This window comes from Pogona vitticeps, chromosome 3 (assembly GCF_051106095.1).
Source record: "Pogona vitticeps strain Pit_001003342236 chromosome 3, PviZW2.1, whole genome shotgun sequence".
Taxonomy (NCBI): domain Eukaryota; kingdom Metazoa; phylum Chordata; class Lepidosauria; order Squamata; family Agamidae; genus Pogona; species Pogona vitticeps.
Window position 1 is genome coordinate 209,053,118 of NC_135785.1, and position 26,774 is coordinate 209,079,891.

Sequence of the window (26,774 nt, forward strand, 5' to 3'; positions counted from 1 at the left end):
TTATGCTGAAGCTGATGCATTTTTCAGCATATATCTGTCCCATGATACTTTACCTGAATAAGTATAGAAAGGTTGAGCAAAAAGATGTATTTATTTCTATTTTCAGCTCAATAAAACAAATGTTTAAAGTTTCTTTACTCCTTTGTTTGTTTCATTGTCTGCTTATTAGCTCACCAAGGCAGATATCCAAATGCTGCAACTTGCGAATGCATTTTGAGTCTTGAAGTTATGTATTTTGGCAACATTCATCCTATTTTCTCTTGGGGAAATTAGATTTACTAAAAGACACTGAAAGATACAAAGGCCTCTCAGAGTCTAACCCTAGCAAAACCATGCTACCTTGGCCCCTTAGAGCACTGCATTTGGGTTATCCTTGCTTACTTCCTTCCTTCCTGTCATCTACTCAGTGATACAGGGCCTACCTTTTTAAAAGATAGACCAAGATAGTAATAGCAACTCCCTAGCCTTAATGACTCTTTCATGGATTCCTGCCTTGTCATGGCAAAGGGGCTGGAAAAAGCTGTACTGGGATATAATCACAAAAATGATAGAATGATTTCAATACGAATAAAAGGCAGACCTTTCAACATCACAGTCATCCAAGTTTATGCACCAACCACCAATGCTGAAGAGGCTGAAATTGACCAATTCTATGAAGACTTACAACACCTTCTAGATGTGACACCAAAAAAAATTATCTTCTCATTATAGGGGAATGGAATGCTAAAGTAGGGAGTCAACAGATAAAAGGAACAACAGATAAGTTTCACCTTGGAGTTCAAAACGAAGCAGGGCAAAGGCTAATAGTGTTTTGTCAAGAGAACAAGCTCGTCATCACAAACACTCTTTTCCAACAAGACAAGAGGCGACTCTATACATGGAAATCACCAGATGGGCAATAACGAAATCTGATTTGTTATATACTCTGCAGCCAAAGATGGAGAGCTCTATACAGTCAGCAAAAACAAGACCTGGAGCTGATTGTGGCTCTGATCATCAGCTTCTCATAGCAAAATTCAAGTTTAAACTGAAGAGAGTAGGAAAAACCAGTGGGCTAGTCAGGTATAATCTAAACCAAATCCCTTATGAATACACAGTGGAAGTGAAGAACAGATTTAAGGAATTAGAATTGGTGGACAGAGTGCCCGAAGAACTTTGGATAGATGCTCGTAACACTGTACAGGAGGCAGCAACAAAAACCAAAGAAAAGGAAATGCAACAAAGCAAAGTGGCTGTCCAACGAGGCCTTACAAATAGCAGAGAAGGGAAACAAAATGCAAGGGAGATAGGGAAACTTTTAAAAGATAACTTTCAATGCAGATGTCCAAAAAAATAGCAAAGAGAGACAAGGGAGCTTTGTGGTGCAGTGGTTAAACTGCTGTACTGCAACCAAAACTGTGCTCACGACCTGGGGTTCAATCCCAGGTAGCGGCTCAAGGTTGACTCAGGCTTCTGTCCTTCCGAGGTTGTAAACCGAGTACCCAGCTCGTGGGGAGGGGGCAATGTGTAGCCTGCATAATTAACTTGTAAACCGCCCAGAGAGTGCTTGAAGCACTATGGAGCAGTATATAAGCAGCACGCTTTGCTTTGCTTAAATGAACAATGCAAAGAAATAGAGGAAAATAATAGAAAAGGAAAAACCAGAGATCTGTTTAGGAAAATTGGAGATATTAAAGGAATATTTTGTGCAAAGATGGACATGATAAAGGACAAAAATGGGAGGGACTTAACAGAAACAGAAGACATCAAGAAGAGGTGGCAAGAATACATAGAGAAATTATACCAGAAAGATTTGGATATCCCAGAAAACCCAGATAATGTGGTTGCTGAGCCAGACATCCTGGAGAGTGAAATCAAGTGGGCCTTAGAAAGCATTGCTAACAACAAGGCTAGTGGGGGTGATGGCACTCGCTGTTATGGTGCTACATTCAATATGCCAGCAAGTTTGGAAAGCTTAACAGTGGCCAGAGGACTGGAAAAGATCAGTCTACATCCCAATCCCAACGAAGGGCAGTGCCAAAGAATGCTTCAACTACCTTACCATTGTACTCATGTCACATACAAGCAAGGTTATGCTCAAAATCCTCCAAGGTAGGCTTCAGCAGTACGTGGACTGAGAACTCCAAGAAGTACAACCTGGATCTCGAAGGGGCAGAGGAACTCGAGACCAAATTGCTAACTTGCGCTGGATTATGGAGAAAGCCAGAGAGTTCCAGGAAAATATCTACTTCTGCTTCATTGACTATGCAAAAGCCTTTGACTGTGTGGACCACAGCAAACTATGGCAAGTTCTTAAAGAAATGGGAGTGCCTGACCACCCTATCTATCTCCTGAGAAACCTATACGTGAGACAGGAAGCAAAATTTGGAACTGGATATGGAACAACTGATTGGTTCAAAATTGGGAAAGGAGTATGACAAGGCTGTATATTGTTCCCCAGCTTGCTTATTTATTTATTTATTTATTTATTTATTTATTTATTTATTTATTTATTTATTTATTTATTTATTTATTTATTTATTTATTTATTTATTTATTTATTTATTTATTTATACCCTGCCCTCTAGACCAGTGGTTCTTAACCTTTGTTACTCGGATACTTTTGAACTGCAACTCCCAGAAACCCCAGTCAGGACAGCTGGTGGTGAAGGTTTCTGGGAGTTGCAGTCCAAAACTCCTGAGTAACCCAAGGTTAAGAACCAGTGCTCTAGACCATGTCTACTTGGGGCGGCTTATATGCAGAATACTTCAGACCCAAGCTGGAATTAAGATTGCCAGAAGAAATATGAACAACCTCTGATATGCAGATGATACCACACTGATGGCAGAATGTGAGGAGGAATTAATGAACCTCTTCATGAGGGTGAAAGAGCAGAGTGCAAAAAATGGTCTGAAGTTCAACATAACAAAAAACTATGAATATGGCCACTGGTCCCATCACCTCCTGGCAAACAGAAGGGGAAAATATGGAGGGCTCCATGATCACTGCAGATGGTGACAGCAGCCAAGAAATTAAAAGACGCCTGGTTCTTGGGAGGAAAGCGATGACAAACCTTGACAGCATCTTGAAAAGCAGAGACATCACATTGCCAACAAAAGTCTGAATAGTCAAAGCTATGGTTTTTCCTCTAGTGATGTATGGAAGTGAGAGCTGGACCATAAAGAAAGCAGACCGCCGAAGAATTGATGCCTTTGAATTGTGGTGCTGGAGGAGGCTCATGAGAATCCCCTGGATTGCAAGGAGAACAAACCTATCCATTCTAAAGGAAATCAACCCTGAGTGCTCACTGGAAGGACAAATCCTGAAGCTGAGGCTCCAGTACTTTGGCCATCTCATGAGAAGAGAAGACTCCTTGGAAAAGACCCTGATGTTAGGAAAGTGTGAAGGCAGGAGGAAAAGGGGACGACAGAGGATGAGATGGTTGGACAGTGTCACCGAAGCTACCAATATGAATTTGACCCAACTCCGGGGGGCAGTGGAAGACAGGAGGGCCTGGCGTGCTCTGGTCCATGGGATCACGAAGAGTCAGACAAACTAAACGACTAAACAACAACAACAGCCTTAATGACTGAGTATGGCTCTCTTAGTAAATATGGTTAGAACTGGTTAAAAGAAGTCAGTCTTTCTCTGAAGGATGCCCTAGCTATTATATTTGTGTTCAGTACTTATTTCAACTTACATTAAATAAGGCTTTTGAAGGTACCCTGACTACTGTTTATTTCTCACCTTCTGGCAAGACCAGTTACTGGAAGGAAAGGAATCTTTTGATTTTGATTTTAAAATATGAATGCATTCTACCACTGTCTGTCCCTTATGAAGTCTTCAATCATTTTAATTATACTTCTAAAAGAGACAGTCTTGTACCATTTCCAAATCAAACTGAGCTTGGTTCATTTACTACAAATGGACAAAGAAGCAATGTATGCATACAGAGAAAAAAACTGAAATTATGTAAGCACACATACCTGTGCATGTGAAGAATTTGGATACACCCACACTAACTTCTACCTTGCTGAGGGAAATTGATACTTGAAGCGCTGCAAAACATAAAGGAAAACAAACATAAAAAATATTGCACATGCTCACTTTGATAAATTTAGAATAATTCCAATGCATTAAATCTGTGCATAAAATCTTTACTCCACAAATTAGATTCCTGTTTTAAAGATACTCTATTCGGATGTTCAGTTAATCTTAACCCTGAGTAGAGAAATGTGGGCAGTACCACTCCTTCCATCCTACCTTTTTCATGAAAAGGGGTGATTCTGAGCAGGACAGCCATTTCTACATGTTGAATATCTATATGATTTATAAGCCCGAATTCTCAAGTCTTCTGATCATGTGGGAGGCTTCATGGATAGGCATTCCTAACTTTTACAGATTTAACTCTCTACGTAAGAGAGAAAGGAGGCAGGACTAGCCAGCTCCTTCTGCTTACAGGCTAAAATTAATCCTGTCACAAGCTTTATCATTCTTAGATTTCTGTAAAAACAAAACAAAACATGTATCTTAAAGGCAACACTTATTACAAACAAATAAGTTTGTAGTGATACCTTAAAGGCTTGCTGTTATAGTTCAGAATGTGCTTTATGGTATTAAAATCTACTTCTTCAGATAGAAATTGTAATTTCTATGGTTTATAATGATATAAACTGATAATGATATAATATATAATGATATAAACTGATAATGATATAAACCATAGAAACTACAATTTCCCGAAACCAGCAAAATCAGGGAGCTGGACAGGAGACAGATTGCATTTGTCTTCAGTGTGGAAGGGATTGTCACTCTCAAATTGGCCTTCTCAACCACACTAGATGCTGTTCCAAGTCCTCTATTCAGAGCACGTTACCATAGTCTCTCAAGACTGAAGGATGTCTCCAAACTGGATACAGAAGTACAGGATATAAACAGCAAAACCAGAAACATAAGAAATTCTAAGCTACCTTGTCATTTCTGTTTGCTAAATAGGGAGATAGACTTAAGATCATCAAAGGTCCTATTGGCCTGGCATGGAAACATTCCCTCTCCAAGGATCTGAGAGTGAGACACTAAGCCACTTTTCTCAATTGTCTTTATACTACTGCTGGCTACTTTGAATAACCCTTAATCCAAGTGGATGACTCAGGAGAACAAAGATGTTCTGGCCAAAAGGTTTAACAACTGGGCAGCTTCCCTGACCTGATGTCTGCATTTTCATCGCCTCAGGTCAGGAGGCACAACTATTTGGTCAGTACAAAGGGAACAAGAAATAAACAAAGGATAAAGTTGAGGAGATAAGCTCTTGATCTGCAACTCTTTGAAGTTGTGAATTGCAGAAACACAGGAGATGGAGGAGGGAATCAAGCTGGGTCCAGGCTGTAAAAGTTCACCTTTTACATCTGTCAGGTCTACATAGAAGTCTAGCTATATTTCAGTTTATTATATGTTCCAAGACCTTTAATTTCTTCACAACACCCTTTTGGTTAACACACAGAAATGTCCTTGGAAGCAACCATGCATCTGGTGATGCTGATGTGATATTTACATGCATCTTTTTAAATTTAATCACTTATTTATTTATTTAAATATTTATTTATATATATATGCTGCCTTTCTCCTGAAGGATACAAGGCAGCTTGCAGTATTTAAAAATAAAATAAAATTACAAGCCAAATAATGAATTATTCTTATTAAAATGCATTAAACAAATACATTAACTTTAATTTAATACATACATAACACAACAATAATTTGGTTTCTTTGTGCTGCCAATATATATGATGATTCTTTCACAGACTCTGATCTTGAAAAGAAAAGGAAGCGGTCTAAAATTTAATTGGGGTTACTGTATACTTATATGTTTTCCAAATATTTATCTTTTTATTTCTTAATTCCTTTACAATTGCAAAAAATAAAAAAAAGATTTTTTAAAAAAGTGAGGTCATGACCTTTCTTACAGAAAGACCACTTTAAATGGCATCACATTTTTAGTAAAACTTCAGCAACAGAAAACCCAGCAGGCCTCACATTTTTCTTGTGCCTTAAAAAATCCTATTCACAAACACACCTTAAAGTCCCTGCTTACAACTATGAGGGACATACAAGGCAGGGACTTTAAGGTGTGTTTGTGAATAGGCAGGGGACTGAGAAAAATTTAGAATCACATTTGAGAAGAAAATACAGTTTTTCATGCTGCCCTAATTATTTCTTAACAAAAATAAAGGAAAAAACCTCAAAAATTGTTAGTTCTTTGATTATATATTTTTCTGTTTTTATCTCGGTAAATTGTGTATATTTTAAATTGTTTGCTATTTGTATGTTGTGAGCCGCCCAGAGTAGACCATGTCTAGATGGGTGGCATATAAATGCAATAAATAAATAAATAAATAAATAAATAAATAAATAAATAATTCTAAAACTACTGGTTTCTACTGGATGAGAGTTATTACTTCATAAATATTTGTGTTCACATCTAGTTGTGACAGATCAATGTTTTGATTGATGCTAGTATTTTAGAACATATTGATCATAGGCTGGCAGATTAAGGGGAAGTCATGGGGACAAATAAAAAAATGGATTTTGATATCTGTGGGCTGCGGCAGCATGGCAGTGCATAGCAGTGGCAGTGGGGTGGGGGTGGGGTGCTGGTTTTTAATAACCCCCCATGAATCAACGAATATATTAATCACTTCATGGGGCAACTTCATGCTTCTTGAGTCATCAACTTTTGACAACTTGCCAAAATGGTGAGTCATCCCCATCTCTATTAAGGGTTTTTTAGAAAATGAAGAAAAGGCAAAAGCCTGCATATAGCCATATGCAAGGAACTATAAAAATAAAACTATAAAGATTAGTGTGCATCCATATTATTTTTGCAAAGTCCTAGGTCTCTTCATATATAATTGGAAAACCATGTTTAATTCTTCTAATTTCAATATGGAAGAAAAGGAACAGGATACAAGGGCTGGTGGAGGATAAACATAAGTTATTCATAATCAAGTGTTTTGTTTGATGGAAGGATGGTCACATTTAACAAACTTTAGCTGTGTATTCCTAAAGTGGGTTGAAAGAGAAGATGAAGAAGGTTGAACTCTAGTAATCTTCTGATCTCGTTTTCCCATCATTAAAATAAAGAGTTACCGGTGCTGAATAGCTTAGTGTTTTAGGTATCTGACTACAGAGTCATTGATTTGGAGTTCAATTCCCCACTCTGCCTCCATAACAGGATCTATAGGGTCCGTTCAAGCTCTGAAATTCTAAGATTATTATAACCACACAGCTGTCATGAGCAGTGATTTAAAAACAACAGTGATCCAGTTTGGAATTGCCTTCACTAATATGACATTTTTCCAGGTGGAATATAAATCTATGAATACAACTGTGACCTATGGATAGATATTCCAATGTATATAAAATATGTGTCCTAACACAGCTCTCACCTCTCTGTTTACAAAGAAGAAAACATCCATGGACTTCTAGCAAGACTAATAAAGATGACATAATTGAATCTGACCACTTTCAAACACATTTTTAATCAAGCAGAATAGAACACATCCCCTCAACGTAAATGCAACATAAGCTTTGTGTGAAAGTATAATTCCAGCAAGATACTGCTCTTCAATCTACTCCTGCCTTCCTCTCACATAGGCTTTGCCATTCTATGATTCCTGGGACTTGGTTCTAAATTATCATTTTAAAATTCTCTGGTATTATTATAACTGCTGATACAAGTCAAAACATGCACCCCTATTTGGGTCAATATTTTTGCAAGAAGAAACATGCACTTCCATATGACTAGCCAATGACTGAAGTCATCGACAGTTTAACAGGTACACAAAGCTGTGAAAATCAAATAAGAATGGGTAAACGTTACTTCCTACAAGCAGGGAATAGAAAGCAGGTAACCCCTAGCAATAAATGCTCGTTGGGGGAGTATGGGAACTGCAGTCAACAAAAGGAAACCTCCCAAGCTCTGATGTTGTGATTTTCTGCTTTGCTCAATGATTCTTGGTGTACAAAAGCAAATATGCAACTAACCGAAATTCCTGACCAAGTATTCCAGTATCTTCAAATGGACGTATTAGGACCTTTTGTACCAACAAAGTCGAAGAAAAAATACATAATCTCATTCATTTGTCAAGCCAGCAGATGGATCGAGGCATACACAATTAGCAACCTTTCAGTACAAACTATTGCTAGAGTTGTAGTGGATTTATGTTCTCGAATAGGGGTACCTACTCAAATTATTTGCGATCAAGCCGGTGCTTTCAAAAGTGAATTGATGAATTGAATTTGTGAAATCAGCAGAATTAAATTGAACTTTAGTGTCCCTTATCATCCAGAATCTCACGGAATGGTGGAAAGAGGACAACAAACTTTATTAAGAATGATCAAAACCTTAGTCCAAGAATACGGAAACATTTGGGACGAACTATTACCTTTTGTGTTATTCGCATACCGAAGTGCACCCCATGTTTCTCTTGGAGGTTTTTCACCGAGTGAGGTAGTGTTTGGGAAAAACCTACAAGGACCATTAGATCTACTGCAATCGGACTGGGAAGGTGTGGTCAGAAGTCACACGATTCCAGTCGCGGATTTTGTCTGGAAACTACAAGAAAAACTCCTAGCAGTACAAGAATTGGTTAGAGACAATTTGTTGAAGGCTCAAACAAAACAAAAATATTACCATGACAAGAAAGCCCGTCACCGAGAGTTTGCAGTGGGTGATATGGTATTGGTACTGAACCCGCTCAGACCTTCAAAGTTGGAAGTAGTCTGGGAAGCTCCAGGGGAAATTGTACAAAAAGTAGGAAATGTAAATTATCTGGTGAAAATGTTGAATTCGTCCAAAAAACCAATAATGTATCATGTAAATAGTTTAAAAATGTATAGAAACAGATCTGCAAACAATTCTGATTGTAACAATGTGGGGAGAAAAATCGAACATAATGCAACAGATCGTTGAAAAATTGTATGCTGATATAATATGGTTACCTTGAATTTCTGTTTAAAATTAATTAACTTGTTTTCTTTTTCTGTATTTACATAGAGATGTACTGGCAATAGGGACGGATCATTCTGAATCCCTCTCTGTTTCGTGTAAAGGCAGTTCTAAGGAATGCTTTTACCACACTTACCACATTAAATGAGTCTTATACCTCAGTAAATGCAGAGATCAGCATACAGTCAACCCTCGACTTACGAATGGTCCCGCATACGAACTTTTCAATTTACGAATGGCTCTGTTGGCAAAAATTGGCATCGACTTGCAAATGGAGCCTCGACCTATGAATGAGATTGAGGCTCTGTTCGCAAGTCAATGCCATTTTTTGCGAACGGAGCCGTTCGTTGCCTTCGGAGGTCTCAAAGGGCTCCCCCCCGACATCAGAGGAAGCCCTTTGAGAGCTCTGAAGGTGCCGATCGCCTTTCTCTCCCGCCCCACAGCTTCTCCCAAAGGGCTGCTCCCGATGGCTTTGCGGATCGCCTTTTTCCACCCCCACGCGGCTTCTCTGCTGCAGCAAAAGCCATCGGGAGCAACCCTTCAGGAGAAACCGCGGGGTGGTGGCGGAGGTCCAGGCCTGGTAGCGGCAGTGGAGAAAGACAGCGGGGAAGCCAGGAAACTGAGTAAGGCTTGCTCGCCAGAAAACCTTTTTTAATTTTTTTTCTTTTGCAGGGTGGGATTGGGCTGGTCGGGTTGTTTTATGCAGGCCCAGGGGCTTGCAGTGATTGGTCCTTTTTTTGTATTTTTTTATTCAGCCAAAATGGATTAATGGGGTTTCAATGCATTCCTATGGGAAATGGGAAATCGACTTACGAATTTTTCAGCTGATGAATGCTGTTCCGGAACGGATTAAGTTCATAAGTCGAGGGTTGACTGTACTTACTTTTCTTGAACTACAACTTGCAAAATCTTCCTGCCCACTTGGGTCAGTCATAGTGCTGGTTGAGGGTTTCTGGATGGTGTTTTTTGTTTATCATTTTTTTCAAGCTCTATGTGAATCATTCCAAGTGCTAGGATATTTTCTAGTTATAATGAAGTATTCATTCTGCATCTCTAAAGGAAATGTCACCTTTCTCTTTTTCCATGATTTCTGCAGCTTGCCCCTAATTGTAAATATTCCCTTCTCCTTTATTATAAATAACTGAATGCAATTGTTCACATACAATCAATCAATTGTTTATTGATGATCAAAGACCAGCAATATATTACAATTAAAATCTAATTTCCATAATCTCTAAAAACAGGTGATCCATTTTAAAACATTAACTTCCATGTTAACACCTTCCTTTAAGACATCTAATAATGTAGTAAACAAGCACAGATTAAACATAGACCAAAAGACATTATTGCATCATTAGAGGTTCATTGTCATAACATTAGGCCAGGGCAACCAGTAGCCTCAAAAGGATAGGAGGCTACGGTATGATATTACAGCAGCACAATATTTAGCCACTTGTACTGTATGGGACTTTGTCTGAAAGCAGCAAAGTTATATAGAAATTTGAATTTCTCCCAGGAAATTTCTGTAGAATGGGCAGTAGAAACGATCTTTGCAGGTCTTGATAAAATGAACAGTGTAACACAACATGTCCCACAGATTCAATCTCTTCCCCATTACAGAGACATAAACGTTCAGTGTAAGGGATACCTTGAAATTTTCCTTCAAAAAGTTTAGAGGGAAGGAGATTGACTCTCGCTAGAATGAAGGTTCTTCTAAACTTAGGGAGTGTTAAATTCGACAGACAGCAGGTTTAAAGTTTCCATTTCGTATTGCACTGAGTTTGTCCGGCAAGCCTAAGTATTCTCGTAGTTCTATATCCTGAATCCTTTGTTTTATGACTGTTTTAGCATTTGCATAACCATTGTTACAAGAACTCTGGGAGAAAAAACTATCTGATTCAATTCCATACTCAGGAAATGCTTCCATTCTGAGTAGAAACTGTCTAACAATATCAATGGTGCCAAACCTTCAGGGCAAAAAATTAACTTTAACCAATAATTGAGCTTCTGAATCTTTGCCTGTGCTCTAATAGAAACTAACCCTGCCTCCAGCCTAGTGTTCTGTTGGCAGCACATGAGGGAACTGCAAAAACAGCCCTCAAGAACTTTTTCTGTACCAGCTCAAGGTGATGCATGTTGGAGTGTACAAATATTGGGAGCCATAAAGCATTTGGGCTATAATTTTTGTCTTGAATACTTGTAGCACAGATGGCACATGTTGTCCCCCTTTGGTGTAAAAAAAAAAACCTAATTAATGCCGTGGCACTTTTTTGTGCATTAGTTGCTGCATAATTAGTATGGGGGGACCAAGACCTGGTAGAATGGAAAATTATTTCCAGATACTTATAACACCCTACCTGCTCAATGATGTTTCCATTAATAGACCACTCATGTTTTAGTCTCCTCCTACTGAAAATCATCACCTTGGTCTTGGAGTAATTAATGGTTAGTTTTTCTTGCATACAATAAAATGACAGAGCTCTTAGCAGTCTTCTCAGCCCAATACAAGTTATAGACAACAATACAGCATCATCAGCATACTGGAGGATGGAAACAGAGTGGGAAGACAGTTTAGGAGGATGAAAATCAGGTCTCGACAACCTTTATACTATGTCATTAATATAAAAATTAAACAATGTGGGGGCTAATATGCAGCCCTGTCTAACACCAGTGAAGGTTGGAATTACTTTGGACAGTGCTCCTGATCTATTACATAGAACCCGAAGACGGGTATTCTCATGTAAACATTGAATTAACAGAAGAAGACACCTATCAATATTAGTAGCCTCAAAATTGTCTCTTGGGATCAGGTCAAATCCTGATTTAAAGTCAATAAATCCAGAGTACATGGCACCACCTTTGCATGAGGAATGTTTATCTGCTAGATGTTGCCATATTAAACCCTGATCCACAGTGGACCTCCCAGATCTGAAACCTGCCTGCACATTTACAAGGATATTTTCAGAATAGAGCCAATCCTGTAATTTTCCTAACAGATGGCATACATACAGCTTACCGATGATACTCAGAAGATTTATTAGGCGGTAATTAGATGGATCTGATTTGTTCCCTTTCCTGTGTATTGGGACTATTATAGCCAAAGCCCAGTCTTCCAGGATGGATGCTGTTCAATCTATCCATATGAATAGAGATGCTAGAACAGGGGCCCACCAATCCAAATTTGCCTGCAATAGCTCCACCTGGATATTATCTGCCCAAGGGGCTTTGCCTGATTTTTGTTGGCTAATTAGCAATATAATTTCCTGAGTAGAAACAGCGGCCTGCTCTGGTATGCATTCTAGTTTCTCCGTGGAACCATGCATACCTCAGGAATAAACTACTTAAAGGCTCTGGAAATGTATCTCCCAGTATACAATATGTATTTTCCCCTGATCAAACATACAAATTCCCGGTCACTATCGCCAAGAAGAAAGCAGAGTCCTTTAAGTTAGCTGCAGCTATTAAATGCTGTCATGCCTCTTTTTGTGCCTGGATTTTTTTGTTATTTATTAATGCTTTGTAATTCCTTTTTTGCAAGAGCCAGTCTGATGGAACCTTCAGGTTCTGCTTTCTATACTCTCTTTATTTAACCATCAGCTCCTGTTTCATGGCCTTGTGCTCCCTGTCAAACCAAGGTTTGATACAGGCTGAGGCAGTGTAGGGAGGGGTGATTTTCTGATTTTCTTTATCTTTACAGCAGGTGAGATGTGCTTGTAGGGATTCTATCAAATGATTCTAACAGTGACATAATTGAGTTGGTAAATATAATAGAGCCAAGTAATTGCTGATAAAAATCAGAATTCAAAAGTTGCCTCAGTGAATCTCCCAATTTTATAGACCATGTAATTCGGGTGGTTCTTATATCAACTGTTGACCCAATTACACATCCTCTTTCTGCAAACACTTGTTCATTTCTATGGCAGGCCTTCATAACCAAAGGGAGATGGTTGCTCTCAGTACAACAATCCACCTTGAATTCAGATATATCCTCTACCAGCTCATGTGAGATCAACATATAATCTATAGTGGACACTCCAACAGTTGATACATATGTAATTTTCTCCTTCAACACTCCCATTTAACAAAATTAAGTCAAGGTTGTTAATCATATGCACAACCCGGCATAGTTGCAACCTTCGTCTTTGGATTGTCTACAATAAAGGGGGTGCTGTAAAGTTGTGTCTGGGGGAATCATTTTAAATTTTGCAAACAAGGATTCAACCAATTCTTGTGTTGCAAAATAACAGAGGCTTCAGGATATAATAGCATCAGATTTTCTATATAGTCCCCCAGTATAGACTCTCCTACATTGAACATAGGATTGCTGGGAAGGAATATAGACATTGACTACCAATAGTTGATAGGTATTAAACTTCAGCAATGTAGTAATGGCAAGATTAGATACAGGATCCATGTTGACAATAGCGACTTGTAGCTTAGTTGATATTAAAATACCCAGCCCACCTATAGGCTGACCACCTCTTTCGCTAGGACAAACTTTGAGGGTGTATGTATAGCCATTCAGTTCCAGCTCGTCCTGGAGCCACATCTCTTGAAGCAATAAGTTGTCAAATTTAGCAGCGTAGTCTTTGAAGGAGTTGTCTCCATCTTTGGAATGGGGCTATATTCCAAGATAAAATGTAAATTGTAGGGATACTCTGGGTGGTGGGTGGGAGGAAGAAATTACCACTGCTGTGAGTTGAGGGGAAGTATCCAGTGTTCAAGTCTCTTATGGAATCTAAAGTGAGGTCTATGCAGCCTGTTCATCTGCCTGGCATTTCTGAGGGGACTTGATATTTGATTTTACAGTCTCTATTGGTTTCTTACGATCCAATTTCCTGAATGTGAGTATAGATCTTGGTACAACTGGAGGTATCTTGTCCCCAAGTCAATACTTATTTTGCCATTCCAATGAACTTTTATATTAGGCATCCTTCAGTCTTGAGAGACTATGGTAATGTGCTCTGTATGGAGGACTTGGAACAGCATCTAGTGTGGCTGAGAAGGCCAATTTGAGAGTGACAATCCCTTCCACACTGAGGACAAATACAATCTGTCCCCTGTCCAGCTCCCTGGTTTTCCTGGTTTCGGAACTGCCTCTTCACCTTGGCCTGCTGGACAAGTGTTTCTTCAAATGGGAGAGGCCATGATGCACCACCTGCCTCCAGGCTGAATGCTCAGATGTCAAGGTTTCCCATCTGTTGAAGTCCATTCCTAAAGCCTTGAACCTACATCTTTCAGTTGCCACCAATCTCCATTAAAATGGTCGTACATTTCGTAATTGCAGAAATCATCCCTGTTCTGGCTATCTGTTCATCTCTCTGTTCCAAGGAGCCTTCTTCCATCCAGGCCTTTTGTATATATTTCTGCTTCTGATCATTACTGGGATTTGATTTCCCACAATGGGCTCAATATTGCTTGACTTTGGCTTAGTGAGTTGAATTGCTACTTACTAGGCACCGGGGAAGCTTTTGAAACACCTGGTCCTCAAGGGACAAATTTCCAGAGAGGGGAGAGACCTGTTTTTGTTCAGAACCGTTGACTGAAGATATTTAATCCATCTTTCCTTGCAGAGTTAATTCCATCTTTAATTGCCCCTCTTTTGCCTTCAAGGCCCTCTGTTGTATATTTTGCTTGGTGCACTTCCCATTTTGGATAGTATTGGAAGTTTCTAAAAGGTTAAATAATGGTTTTAAATTTATGTTCTTCCTCTTTCCAGCCCAGTATTTGTAAATTTCCTTTATTTTACTATTCCACTGCTTGTTTTTAATTTCCTTTCCTTTGGTAGAATCTGGTGTCTTTTTATTCTGCTGCTTATTCTTTATTTTTGTTCCTTCAGTAGAACCTGATATCATTTTATCAGGTGCGGTGCTGCTCCTGTTTGTATCTTTAGGATCTCTCTTATCTCCACTGGCAACCTTTTAAAGTTTTAGTTGGTTTTCCTCTTCTAATGAAACCTTTTTAGCATTAACAAGTTCAACTTTCAGTGAAGCTGATATTTTGGATATTGAGGAAACATTGGTTTGGGGCCCACACACAGAAGCAGCTCTTCCAGGGAGAGGCCGACAATTTTATCAACAGTATCAGGAGACAAATTATAATAATCAATTTTGTCTACAGAGTGTGGAGAGCTGACATCTTTGCCTTGACCTCTAGGGACCTCTACTCTCCTCTGCATTCCCCCACATATGCTGATGATATGTTGTGCCTTATCCAGCAGATGGCCCATTATAACAATCATAAAAGCCTTAATGTCCTTGAGTGTGTTCCTTATTTCTGATAAAATATTCAATTCTGAAGAATGTACCTCCTCCTCTGAACGAGGCAGTTTATCAGAGCGAGGGTTTGAGTGGGTGCTGGCTCCCTCAAACACTGTAGGAATATGCTTAGGATTGGTTGTTTTAAGTGTTTGGTGGATGTTGTACAATTCCTTTTGATCCTTAGTTTCATTACATATTCCTATATCTTTGGGCAGTATAACAGGAGAAACCATGGATTCCTCCAATCTTAGCTTACCAAAATCAGCATTCATACTGCTACTTAAGTGAATGTTATCCAGCAGTTGGTAATCATATAATACATTTTCTGATAGATCAATGGAGAGGTCCACTTGTTTTCATCTCATTATAGTCTCTAGATCAGGGGTCATCAACCCCCGGTCCGTGGCCCAGTGCCGGTCCATGGGCTTGCCGGAACTGGGCCGCGGACATGGATCTTTGCCCCCCCTCGCACTCATGGTGGGGCATGTCGTGCTTGCTCGTGCTAATAGTCAGTGTAACAATGTGCTAACCATTTCCCCAGTGCCCCTTCCAGGAGAGCAGCACCCCTTCCCTGCGGTGAAGCTGCCGCATGGCAGCCCACCCGGGAAGTGCTGATGGCCCAGCGCCACCCCACCCAGGGTGAGCAGGCAGGCGGGAGCGGGACTGCGATCCTGCTGCTTCCTGCCCGGCTGACTCCTGCTGAACAGGAATGGTGGGCCGGGCCGGGCTGCACAGGGTGCTACTGCTTGTCTGTGGAGCCTTGGAGGTTCCAGGAGGGTGGCTTCCCCACTGCCACCGCCCCTGAGTGCGGCTCACCTTCTGGGGCCTCCCGTTGAAGCCTCGCTCCCGCCCTTGCAGCGGCGGCTCTGTTGCTGGCCGGCAGCCCTTGCCTCCTCCTTCTCCCATAGGGGAAGCATCCCCCGCCAATGGAGCCCCACTTCCCTCGCCAACGGTCCATTCTTTTCTGGATCCGGCAGCACCACAGCCGCCCCTTCAAGGGGCATCACTGGCCCCGTCTCTGCCAGGGGGCCCAGGGCAGGAGCAGCATCTGCTGCTGTTTGTCAAGTGGGTCGGGTTGGAAAGAGCCGCCACTTCCTTCATGCCAGCCGCCCGAATGGACCCCCCCTGTCAAGGCATCACTTCCCTGTGGGGGATCTGCTCGCCTTTCAGGTGGGTGAGCCTTTCCTCTCCCTCATCTCGGCATGCGCCTCTCCCTTCAGCCATGAGCACTGCCTCGCTTACATCCCCCCCGCTTCCATTGCTTGCTCATCCTATCTGTCCTCTCTCACACCCCCTGGAACTGAGCTCCAGCCAGTGCAATTCCCACGAAGTGGGCAGGTTCTTGTAGGAACCCGCTCCACAGAACTCTTCCAAGTGAGCATAGAGGAGAGCTCTCACATTTCTCCCAGGCTACTGCTCCAACTTGGTTTGGAGCGAGCACTCTCGGTGCGCTGAGAAAAGCAACCCACCCACTTCTCATTTATGCTGTCAGCTGAGTTTTCCTCCCTTCGGGAGAATTCTAGTCTGCTTCCCGGGGTTGGGTTCCCAAGATCTCTTTCAGTTCTATCAGCCAGTTTAAAACAGGCCTCCCCAGATGGGCAGCCGTGGCATCCTTCCCTTCATTGGCATTTCTTCAAGCGGTGTAGTTGGAGTTCTTCAGCGTGGGAGTGAGCCTGGTGGAACTTGTTGCATCTTACTTTTTGAGTAAACCTAGGCATGTTTTCTGGAAAGTTTAGGATTGAGACACTCTGATGCATTGCACTTACTCCCAAGTAAGCAAGCGCAGGTGAAAAGCCAGACATATTGAAATGGGTGGCACTTGTTTGACAGTGAGGTCTCTGTTGCCTGTGTAGTGGGATCACAAGACTCTCCCCATTTCTGGCGACCTTAGTCTGGTGCCATAGCATTGCGAGGTGTCTCCCAAGCCCCCCACCCCGCCCCAGGTGTGAGCTTCTCCAAAGCGAACCTCTCAACAACAGATGCCGTCTGGCCGGCGCTCGCTTTCCTTTTCCTCTCGTGGGAAGTGTTGGCCATGCAGGAAGCAGCGGGGGGATGCACCGGTGCTCCTGCCCAGTGGCTGGCCGTTGGCGCTTCCTGGGCGGGCTCCCCCACGGCGGCTTCCCTGCAGGAAAGGGGCACTGCTCTCTGCAAGGGGTGCTGAGGGAACAGTTAGTAGCACATTGTTACACCAACTCTTAGCACGAGCAAGCGTGACACACCCACCCATGCATGTGGGGGTGCCCCACCCCCCAACTGGTCCGTGCACTGAGCTCGCACCCCCAAAACAGGCCGCGGACTGAAAAAGGTTGAGGACCTCTGCTCTAGATTGATTTAAAACCATTATTTTGGCAGGAGTACTCTCTTATCTCAGCTAGCTTCATCGTCCCTTTGACAGAACAAAATGCTTTTCTTGAGATAACTCTGTTTTTCCTAATCAACACCTGTAAAGAAGCTGGCATCTCTTCACATCTGCCTGTTTGTCTGATATTAGAGGTAGGAATAATAGTTAACGGTGTAGTCCTATGCAGCTGAAGGAAGCAAAACCCGATTCATCAAAGTAAAATCTAAGACCTCCTTTTCACTGAGGAGTGAGGACACCATCCTCACCACCAGTCTGAAGTTTGTCTTGGTTATTTGTACAACAAAATGAAACAAAATGAAACAGTTTAGGTTTTACCAGTATTGCTTGGACCTTAGTCCTCTCTAGGAATTCCAGCTTCACTTACATATCCATTCATTGTATAAAACTCCCCACTGAGCTTCAGCAAACAGTGATATTTAGCTTAGGATCAAGGTTCAAGGGTTTATCCGGAATACTTTCCATTCAGACTACTGATTTCCACATATCAGACCTCACAGCAAAATACACCAGACAATTGTCCTCCAGTAAATAACAGTAAGTAGAGTAATAATGAAAATAGCAATAAATTTTCCAGCTTGTTTGACAAGCCAAGAATGTTAACTGCCTCACATACTTCCATCTTGCTTCTTCCTCCATAAATAGGGTTTGGCACTAATTTTAATTTGGCTGAGATGTTCTGCCTTTTCAAAGATACCAGTTGGCTTCGTAACTAAGAAGGTATTTTAACTTGCATCTCTTTGCTGCAAGTCCAGTATCTCTAACTAGTACACTATACTTGCTTCCTTGATTGCTATATAAAGGACACTAAGGCTAAACAACAATGCAATGATCAATGTGCTTAATTTTTGTAATATGAAAAAAATGCACTTATTGTGCAAATTTGTATTTTATGCAAATTGGATTTGGAGAAGGGGATTATGGCAACTTTAGCTGGATTTCAAAGACTAGTCTAGAAAACTCTTGAAATGCTAAGGTTAAGGATAACTTGTATATACCTAGACCTCTTGGAGGGGTGTATGGGTACCTTCTCTTTGGGGGAAGGGAAGGTGGACAAATCGACACAGCATATGTAATAATTTTATGCATGGAAACATATTTCTGCTTTTTCAAAAGCAATATCTTTAAGGTGGTACACAAACTGGTTTCTTCCATTTGGCAGGAAATGAGCAGATTTAATATTGACATGTTAATTTTAATACAAGATTCCAAAGCTCTATACTTTTACACAGTGATCTTGCCCTCATTGTGTTCTCTACTTTTCCTAATGTTTACATAGATAAAAGTTTAGCGGGACATCGAGGTTAGACAGGAAGACTCTTCCTATACTTTCTGGAAAGCTCACTAATATGAAGGAAAATAGTACGGATTAAAATCATAACCATTTATAATACCACATAGAAATATACAGATAATACTTCAGGTCAGATTCTGGAGGCAATTTTTACAAGAACCCAAGATGAACCCTGTCAACATGCTGAACACTACTAGATCAAATCAGATGTCAGAAATATACAGCTGTCTCTGTATATTTTCTAAGGGGAACCAGCTTACACACCTTCACAATGACAGTCTGGTTAGAGCAAAAGTAACCTCTACAATCGGGGGCAACTGTTCTCCCCCCCCCAAAGAGCTGTTGTATATGAGACACAATTTGTCATGCCAGTGGAAAAAGAAACCACTACTGAATTTATACCACATGTGTACATTAAAGATTCAAGCCAAGCAAAAGCTCTTCCAACTGATTGTCCAGAAGTAGTCAAATCCTATATTTACAAACTTCTCCACAGGAAAATTTCTGAATCAGGAATCTCTGGAACATTTTTATCCAGTGACATGCAATTCCTGCTTTAATATCTGGGAATTTGAAGGTTCAACACTTATTCACACCCGAATAAGTGTTGTACCAATATATTCCCAGATATAAACTGTTAACCATGGCTTATAAACTTCAGGAGCAAACTATTGTATCCACATTTTCAGGACCCTATTCTTTCTCTGTGTCTTTATTTGTGAAGTTTTGTTATACAGTGGTGCCTCGATTATGACATTAATTCGTTCCAACGAAATCACTGTAGAATGAAAATGTCGTAATGTGAAATAAAAAAGCCCATAGAAACACTCTAAAACCCAATTAATGTGTTCCTATGGGCTTGAAATTCACCGTCCAGCGAAGATCCTCCATTTTCGCTGCCCATGCACCGAGGAATCCGTCCCAGAAAACAGCGGGGAGCCATTTTTTTTAACCCAGTGGCCATTTTGAAACCGCCGATCAGCTGGCCGAAAATCGTTGTTTTGCGAGAATCGGTTCACGAAGCAGGGAACTGATCATCGCAAAGCAAAATTCCCCCATTGGAAACATCATTTTGCGATCGCAAAATGTTCATCGTAATGCTTGTTTTTCTGGAACTCTTTGGTTTTCTCCATAATCCAGCACATGTTAGCAATTTGGTCTCTAGTTCCTCTGCCCCTTCAAAATCCAGCTTGTATTTCTTGGAGTTCTTGGTCCATATACTGCTGAAACCTACCTTGTAGGATTTTGAGCATGACCTTGCTAGCATGTGAAATGAGTGCAAATGTAAGGTAGTTGGAGCATTCTTTGGTACTGCCCTTCTTTGGTATTGGGATGTAGACTGATCTTTTCCAATCCTCTGGCCACTGTTGAGTTTTCCAAACTTGCTGGAATATTGAGTGTAGCATCTTAACAGCGTCAACTTTTAAGATTTTAAATAGTTCAACTGGAATGACATCACCTCCACTGGCCTTGTTGTTAGCCATGCTTTCTATGGCCCACTTGACTTCACTCTCCAGAATGTCTGGCTCAAGGTCAGCAGTCACACTATCTGGGTTGTCTGGGACATCCAAATCTTTCTGGTACAATTTCTCTGTGTATTCTTGCCACCTCTTCTTGATGTCTTCTGCTTTTGTGAGGTCCCTACCATTTTTGTCCTTTAATATGTCCATCTTTGCACAAAATGTTCCTTTAGTATCTCCAATTTCTTGAACAGATCTCTGGTTTTTCCTTTTCTATTATTTTCCTCTATTTCTTTGCACTGTTCATTTAAGAAACCCCTCTTGCCTCTCCTTGCTATTCTTTGGAAGTCTGCATTCACTTCTCTGTAACTTTCCCTATCTCCCTTGCATTTTGTTTCCCTTCTCTTCTGTGCTATTTGTAAGACTTTGTTGGACAACCACTTTGCTTTCTTGCATTTCCTTTTCTTTGGGATGGTTTTTGTTGCTGCCTCCTGTCCACTGTTACGAGCCTCTATCCAAAGTTCTTCAGGCACTCTGTCCTCCAAATCAAGTTCCTTAAACTTGTTATTCCCTTCCGCTTTGTATTCACAAGGGATTTGGTTTAGATTATACCTGACTGTACAACCCAGTGTTTTTTCCTATTTTCTTCAGTTTAAGCTTGAATTTTGCTATAGGCAGTTCTGTCATAAAAGGGTTGGAGCATCAGCAGACAGTGTTGGTTCTGGATGTACTTCAGCCTGAATTGTGATGTTGGGCCGACGGGTTTCAAGGAGGGTCTCCAGCTCCTGCCTTACTGCCTCTACCTTTTTAAATGTCAGTACCTGCTTTTCCCATGGGAGAGAGATGAAACTGTCTAAAGCCTCTTTCGATAAAGCTTCATCTTCAATATCAAGCTGTAATTGCAAATCCCTTGGAGTTTGACTGGTGGTAGGGCTAAATCTTATGGATGCCGGAACAGTAGGGGTTATTGCCACATTAGGTTTGATGGGTGATTTCAGTGTGTGGCTGGTTGTTGAATTGTCCTTGGGGTCTTCTGAGTCTAGAAGAATCAGCTCCATAGGATGACAGTCCATCAACTGTGTGGAGATATTTGCCCACTTCTGTTGACTCATCATCTTAGAAGCTTGACCATGGGTTTCATGTTTAAGTGGGGTAAGAATGAGTGGCATCACAGTATGATCTCTCAAGGATTCAGCTGATATTTGCAGAGAGGCCAAACTGTTTTTGGTTTCCTCCCAGTTGGTACTGAGTTCAGTAAGAGTAGCTAAGGCCTCCTTATCAAAGGGTGGAGCTTCAGACTGAGTGAGGGCAGTCTCCTGAAAAGTCCTTTTCTTAGTTTTAAGTACTTGATCCCTTGGTTGCAGAGTTGACAGAGCTGCTGGGACCATGAGGTTACTTTTTGGGTTTTCTGACTTGGTTTCCCAGCTGTTAGTGCTTGACTCTCTTTGTGTTAAGTTTCTCTGAAACAGGGGTATATAAGATGTATCTGAGAAAACTCTAATGGGTGTGATCTGAAACTTGGCTAGAAAACGTTTCATTTTGAATAGCATGAGTGGGATCACTGCATGTTCAAAGGAGAGTTGTACCCTCTTTTGACCCCTGGAGTAAGGAAGCCATTTAATGGTTTTTAAGTCTATTTTGTGTATTTCTGTCATTAACAGTTGGCTAAGGGAAGATAAAACAGTCTCATGTGAATCCCATCTCCTCCTATTGATGGAGATTGGTGCGATTTGCAACAGGATCTGAGTAGGCTCAAAGATATTTGTGTTTCTTGCAGCCTCCCTCAAGTGTTGGGCAGATTGGGGTTGGGGTTTCTTTTGTGGATCAATACTGTTGTTTTTCCCCATCTGGTTGCCTTGCATGTTCCTCTTTAATTGAGGGTTTCTTGGTGCTTGGTTCAGTGATTCTGTGAGTTTCCCCAAAGCATATTCCACTGCATTCATTTTATGACACACCCTTTGTAGATCATTAAATATTGCGGAAACAGTTTGAGCTGTAAGCAGACAGTGTTCTGCTAAGTGGGTAGGCAGATGTTCGATGGTGGCATCTGAAAGAGCCTTAGCCGGGGAGGGCAGGGGAGGTTCTGCATTTAGCTCCTCAGTAATTGGGAGCATTTCATCCCCCAATATTGCAAATTGGTTGTTTAGGGCTGTAGGGGGCCCAGCAATTAATTTACTCACTGCGCAGTTGGTTGTTTGAAGCTTGTCTATTTTCAATTGCTTCGCTGCTTTGGCTGGGTGATGACCTGGGCTTGATCTATGGCGTTTATTTCCCATTCTTACGCTATGTTTTGGTTGGTGAGGATTTGAGGATTTGCTGATTGCAGGTTCAAGGCAGTTTACTCCTCTCACTGGCGACAATCTCCCTTGTTTATCTCAAATACTTCTCATACAGTCACTCCTCTCTGGTATGCAATATCCAAGTTCTCGTAAAGTAGAAGTAAGGTTTTGTAGTCCTTTGTAGTCCTTTGTGAGGAGGCTAGCAGTTCTGGGAGGGTAATTTAAAGCCACAGGTGTGAAGCAAATTCAAAAAAAGTGCTTCAGCCAAAAACCAAGAGACCAAATCTTCATTAAAAGGTTAGGCAGTAAAAACCCTTTGTTGTCTTATATGACACTCTTTTTCCTTCAAACCATCCAGATTCCAGTTAAAATATAAGGTAAAATATTAGGTAAAATATGAAAATACATTTAAAAAATATAAAAAATATAAAAAGCTTCAGCGTTCGGCATTCAGTAAAAGGCTATTTTTGACGGCAAGCAAATCTCATTCAAAGAAATGCTGTGATTAGTTTTTTGGTATAGGCAGTTTAAAATCATAATAAAACAATGTTAGGCAGTAATAAACAAGTGGGGGAGGCTACTCCTGGTAGCAGCTGACCCTTCTGTGATAAAAGCTACAAACAGTAAAAACTTATTTCTAAAAACTTAAAAGATAAAAGAGTAAAAATATAGAAGGGAGTGGAGCTTGGAGCTTGCCTGCTTGTTCCTCCCCCTATATCAGATATCAACTAAATATGTTAATTCCATATTTTTAAAAAATCAATGGCTCATTTTCCTTCTGTGAACAGAACAGAAGCCATGGAATGTCGAATTTTGCTATAAGAAGCTGATGATCAGAGCTACAATCAGCTCCAGGTCTTGTTTTTCCTGACTTTTATAGAGCTTCTCCATCTTTGGCTGCAGAGAATATAATCAATCTGATTTCGGTATTGCCCATCTAGTGTAGAGTCGCCTCTTGTGTTGTTGGAAAAGAATGTGATGACCAGCTTGTTGTCCTGGCAAAACTCTATTTGTCCTGATTCGTTCTGAACTCCAAGGCCAAACTTCCCTATTTTTTCCTTTTATCTCTTGACTCCCTACTTTAGCATTCCAATCCTCTATAATGAGAAGATCATCTTTCTTTGGTGTCAGTTTTAGAAGGTGTTGTGTAAGTCTTCATAGATTTGGTCAATTTCTGCCTCTTCAGCATTGGTGGTTGGTGCATAAACATGGATTACTGTGATGTTGAAAGGTCTGCCTTGGGTTCATATCGAAATCATTGGTGGTTTTTTTTTTTTTTTTAGACTGTATCCCAGTACAGTTTTTCTCAATCTTTTGTTGTTGACTATCATGGCTACTCCACTTGAATTCTTGCTCACAATAGTAGAAATGGTAATAGTATGAATTGAATTCGCCCATTCCCATCCATTTTAGTTCACTGACGCCCATGATGTCAATGTTTATTCTTGCCATCTCCTGTTTGACCACCTCCAGCTTACCAAGGTTCATAGATCTTACATTCCAGGTTCCCATGCAGTATTTCTCTTTGCAGCATCGGACTTTCCTTTCACTTCCTCGTACATCCGCAGCTGAGTGTCCTTTTAGCTTTGGCCCAACCACTTCATTAGCTTTGGAGCTACTTGTTCATGTCCTCCACTCTTCCTCAGTAGTATGTTGTACACCTTCCGACCTGAGTGGCTCATCTTCCAGCATCATATCTTTTAGCCTTTTGTTTGTGTCCATGGAGTTTTCTTGGCAAAGATACTGGAGTGGCTTGCCAGTTGCTGCTCCAGGTGGATCGTGTTTCGTCAGAACTCTCCACTTAACCTGTCTGTCTTGGGTTTCCCTTCACGGCATAGCCCATCGCTTCTCTGAATTACTCAAGTTCCTTCCCCACAACAAGGCAGCAATCTGTAAAAATGAGGTGTAACCAGTGCCAAATAGAGGGGAACTAGTACCTTATGGAGTTTGTAGACTATAATTCTGTTAATTAAGCCTAAAATTGAATTTGCTTTTTTTTGTAGTCACATCACACTGTTGGCTCATATTCAGCTTGTGATCTACAATGACTTTAAGATCCTTTGTAGTATTGCTGGGCCATGTATTCCCCATCTTGGAACTGTGTGTTTGGCTTCTTTTTCCTAGGTGCAGTACTTTGCACTTATCCCTGTTGAATTTCATTCTGTTGTTTTCAGCCCAGTGCTCAAGCCTATCTAGATCATTTTGAATTTTGTTTGTTTTCCATAGTGTTAGCCAGTGCAGCCAATTTTTTGTCATCCGAAAATTTGATTAGCATCCTCTGTATCTCCTGATCCACGTCATTAATAAAAATATTGAATAGCACTGGGCCCGGACTGAGCCCTGGGGTACCCCACTTGTTACCTCCTTCCAGTTTGAGAAGGAAGCATTAATCACAGCCCTCTGAGTATGATTCTGTAGCAAACTGTGCATCCACCTGACAGTTCTTATATCCAGCCCACACCTAGTTAACCTGGTAATCAGACTATCATTTTTGCAGAAGTCAAGATATAATTTATGTGAAGTATGACATTTAATTAGAACGAAAAGTTTATGAAAAGACAGCATTGTCCAAAAAAGTTTTATATCTTGTTTAAGCTTATTTCTGCAGAAGCTAAGGAGACATGAATGGAAGGTATTAGATAACCTGATGAAGCTAGAGCATAAAACACAGTATCTTAATTTGCACATTAACAAGCTGATTAGCAAATTAACTAGGTGTGGGCTGGATATAACAACTGTCATGTGGAGGTATCATCCAGCCTAAGTTAAGCATGTTAAGTGCCACTGATTTCAACAGAACAGTTACATGTAACATTCTCATAGCTATGAAACTTTATAGTGCCTGGATACTGCCATAAACATGTTAAATATATTGCAATTAAAATACAGCTAATTTTCTATTTTTGCCTCCAACTTTATTTTAGATACTTTATTTTAGATATTTTAAATACTGGAGGTTGAAAATTGCATCACTCTATTCACACTAGAAACATCTTTGATATCCCATGGGCTCAGTGAACTTTATATGACTTCTGTTTCAATCCCACAAGGGAAAACATAAATTTATTTTGGATGATACAAAGGTGAATGTAACAGTCAGACTAGGAACACTTCAGTATTGTCTTTGCGTCAAACAAAGAAAAAAAAGACTGTTAAAATTAGTAATCTTGATTTCAAATTATGTTGATGAATCCCAAAGCATGCAGTTAATGAAAAGGGCAATAAATGCCAAATCTGCCAGCACACCATTAATGATAAGACAGGAGTTCAAAATTTTTACCATTACTTATGAAGCTCAATATCAAGCAATTAGAATGCAACAAACATGCTTCATTAACTTAGGACTCTGGAGAATGCTGCTTGCCAAATACATGGTGTATAACAAACAGCCTCAGTAGAGTTAAAAGTTTTGTTTGCTGATGCTGGCAAGTGGAAACTATACAACCTGTTGATTTTCCATCAAAACAGTCAGAAGCTGATGCTACATAAGTGGTGCCTTGACTTGCAAATGTCACAACCTACGAACATTTCGAGTTACGAACAGTTTCCTTCGCAAAATTTTTCTTTGACTTATGAACGGAGCTTTGACTTACGAATGAAAAAAACATGGGAAATTTGAACTTTCAGTTAACTGTCAGCCAGCAAAGAGGCTGCTTGTCGCTCGCCTCAGCGGTTAGAGAGTGTGGATACGGAGAGAGACTTTAGACTTCCTACTGGCTGGTACTGTACTGTATGGACTGTTTTTGGTTTTTTTGCTTATTGATTGATTGATTGATTGATTGATTGATTGATTGACTGACTGACTGACTGACTGATTGATTGGATTTTTGACTTTCTTTTTCAAAACAGAAAGGCTGCCTGTTCTGGGTGAGTACACCCAGGGGTTTTGCAGCTTGGGGTAGGCTACGTGGCTAGGTGGGTGGGTTATGTTTCTGTGCTGGCTGTTGGTTTTAAAATCATAAAACTGTTTGCAAAGGTCTGTCTGGCTGTTGGCCTCTAAAATGCATTTCAGTCTTTTGGTTGCTTGGTTTAAAATGTGTTGTAAAATGTGTGGGTTTAAAATATGTTTTAACTCTCCCCTCATTGTCTTCTCTCTCTCTGTCTTCTCTCTTTTTATGCTTAAAAGCAGAAACCT

General features: G+C 40.6%; 1 protein-coding gene across 4 annotated transcripts in view; it reads right to left on the reverse strand.

Annotated features, from left to right (window-relative positions):
- The window catches only part of NCAM2 (neural cell adhesion molecule 2), a 319,495-nt gene that overhangs the window by 143,974 nt on the left and 148,747 nt on the right, over positions 1 to 26,774 (reverse strand). For 3 of the 4 annotated variants that reach the window (XM_020789611.3, XM_072994055.2, XM_020789612.3), the window contains exon 2: positions 3,967 to 4,038. In XM_020789611.3, coding sequence (XP_020645270.1) covers positions 3,967 to 4,038 — 72 coding nt within the window. Of the gene's footprint in view, positions 1 to 3,966; positions 4,039 to 4,243; positions 4,321 to 26,774 lie in introns of those variants that run through there. The other variant, XM_072994054.2, reaches the window with a different exon arrangement.